The sequence below is a fragment of the Ipomoea triloba genome, chromosome 3, assembly GCF_003576645.1.
Source record: "Ipomoea triloba cultivar NCNSP0323 chromosome 3, ASM357664v1".
NCBI lineage: Eukaryota > Viridiplantae > Streptophyta > Magnoliopsida > Solanales > Convolvulaceae > Ipomoea > Ipomoea triloba.
The window spans coordinates 20,070,239-20,072,198 of NC_044918.1; the positions used below are offsets into that span (position 1 = coordinate 20,070,239).

The 1,960-nt window shown below is 43.5% G+C and overlaps 1 protein-coding gene across 1 annotated transcript; it reads left to right on the forward strand.

Annotated features, from left to right (window-relative positions):
• The first annotated feature begins 115 nt into the window (after positions 1–115).
• LOC116011720 (protein ALP1-like) lies at positions 116–1,758 on the forward strand. Its single transcript, XM_031251122.1, has one exon. It carries the CDS (start codon positions 167–169, stop codon positions 1,523–1,525), a length of 1,359 nt encoding a protein of 452 aa, XP_031106982.1. The 5' UTR covers positions 116–166; the 3' UTR covers positions 1,526–1,758.
• Positions 1,759–1,960: the final 202 nt, after the last annotated feature.

The following is a 1,960-nucleotide window of genomic DNA, read 5'->3' on the forward strand; positions in this document are numbered from 1 at the left end:
TTTTTTTTTTTTTTTTTTTTTTTTCAGTTTAAATTAACAGTTCATTATTTAAATGGACACGAGAAGGTGGACCCGAGTTTATTATCGCATTGCCAAATCGTATCAACGGTTCTACTAAACTATTGATATACGCCGTGTTTGTAACTGTTCATAGTTGAGCACCGGAATGGGCAGCTGCGGCGGAGGCACCAAGAGAAACACCCCAACGAAGAAGCGGAAGAAGACGAAGAAGAAGAAGAAGATTACCTTAAGCAGCAGTAATGGCGTTAAGAAGAAATCACAGCCTCTTCTCCTCACCTGTCACCATAACAATCAGATAGCTAAGCTCATCCCTTTCCTCATCTCCACTGCAAACTCTGTCTACTCTTTCCTCCTCCGCCACGACCTCCATCTCCTCCCTAAACAATCTCTCTCCCTCGAGTCCCTCCTCGCCTCCACTTCTATCTCCGTCTCCAACCTTTTCTCTCTCCTCTCTCTTCCCCCGCCTTTGACGGTGCCCCACGCCGCTAATCCGCCGGACTCCGATTGCTGGTTCCAACGATTCCTCGCTTCCGCGACCTCCGATTCGGATTCCCGATGGATCCATTTCTTCAACCTCGGAAAACCCTCGTTTACGCTCCTCCTCCGTCTTCTCACCCCTTCTCTGTCTTCTCTCTTCCCTCTCCCTCCCAATTACGCTCTTGCCCTTGCCCTCTTGCGCCTTGCTCACGGCGCCTCCTACTCTGCCATCTCTCGCCGATTCGGGCTTGATTCCGCCACTGCCTGCCGCGCCTTCTATGCCGTCTGTAAAGCAATTAATGAAAAGCTGGGGCATTTGTTTGAGCTTAAGACGGATATCAATCGGGTTATTGTTGGGTTCGGGTGGATATCTTTGCCCAATTGCTGCGGCGTTCTAGGGTTGGAAAAGTTTGAGCTTGATGGGGATTTGATGGGTGAAAATGGGTATTTGATAGTTCAAGCATTGGTGGACTCTGAAGGAAGATTCTTGGATGTTTCCGCTGGGTGGCCCTGCACCATGAGCCCTGTAAACATTTTGCGACAATCCAAACTCTTTTCTGGTATTGAGGAATCCAAAGGATACTTAAATGGTCCAACATTCGAATTAAATGATGGCAATTCCATTCCTCAGTACATTTTGGGGGACTCTTGTCTCCCACTGCTACCTTGGCTCCTCACCCCTTACATTAAACCAGTTGAGGATGTGGACTTAAGTCCTACACAAGCTGCCTTTAATTCAGTTCATGCTAGGGCAATGGAATTGGTGGGTACAGCATTTGAGAGGGTTAGGTGCAGGTGGAAACTCGTGGCAAATAAATGGAAGGGACGATGCGATGAGGCTTTCCCATTTGTTATCGTGGCATGTTGTTTGTTGCACAATTTTCTTATCAAGTGTAGTGAGAATTTGCCGGATGAAAATGTCGAATACTCCAGGAATCAGGAGTTTCCAGTGTGTGATGAGGCGTTGGACGACAGTGGGAAGAGGGTCAGAGATGTAATTGCATCACATTTGTGTCTGGTAAGTTAGAGAAGATGAATCTTGTAATTTATATTTTTGCTTTATGGTTTCCAGAGTATACATTTAGTGTATTGTGAAAACTAGGATTCTAGTATTCCTTTTATGTTTGGTGCAATGAATAGTCGATTTTATTAGAATTACATGCAGTTCAAGTCTAATTTTCTATATATGTGTAAATGCAGCCCATACTTTATTATTTTTCGCATTTTGTCAAACAAAAGTTATAAATGATATGCCTGCCATTTGATAGTATTTGATAGTATATAAAGGAAAAGGAGAACATGAAATTTCTTGTTTTGAAAGTACAATTTATTCAAGATGTCCAGGAAGGGACATTCTATCAAAAAAGAATGCCTCATAAGTATGGAGATCTTAAGAGTTGTTGATGTCCTGCCAAAGATTCTTTGCCTTGTAAAGAGAGCTTAATAAAATGGACTTACTATA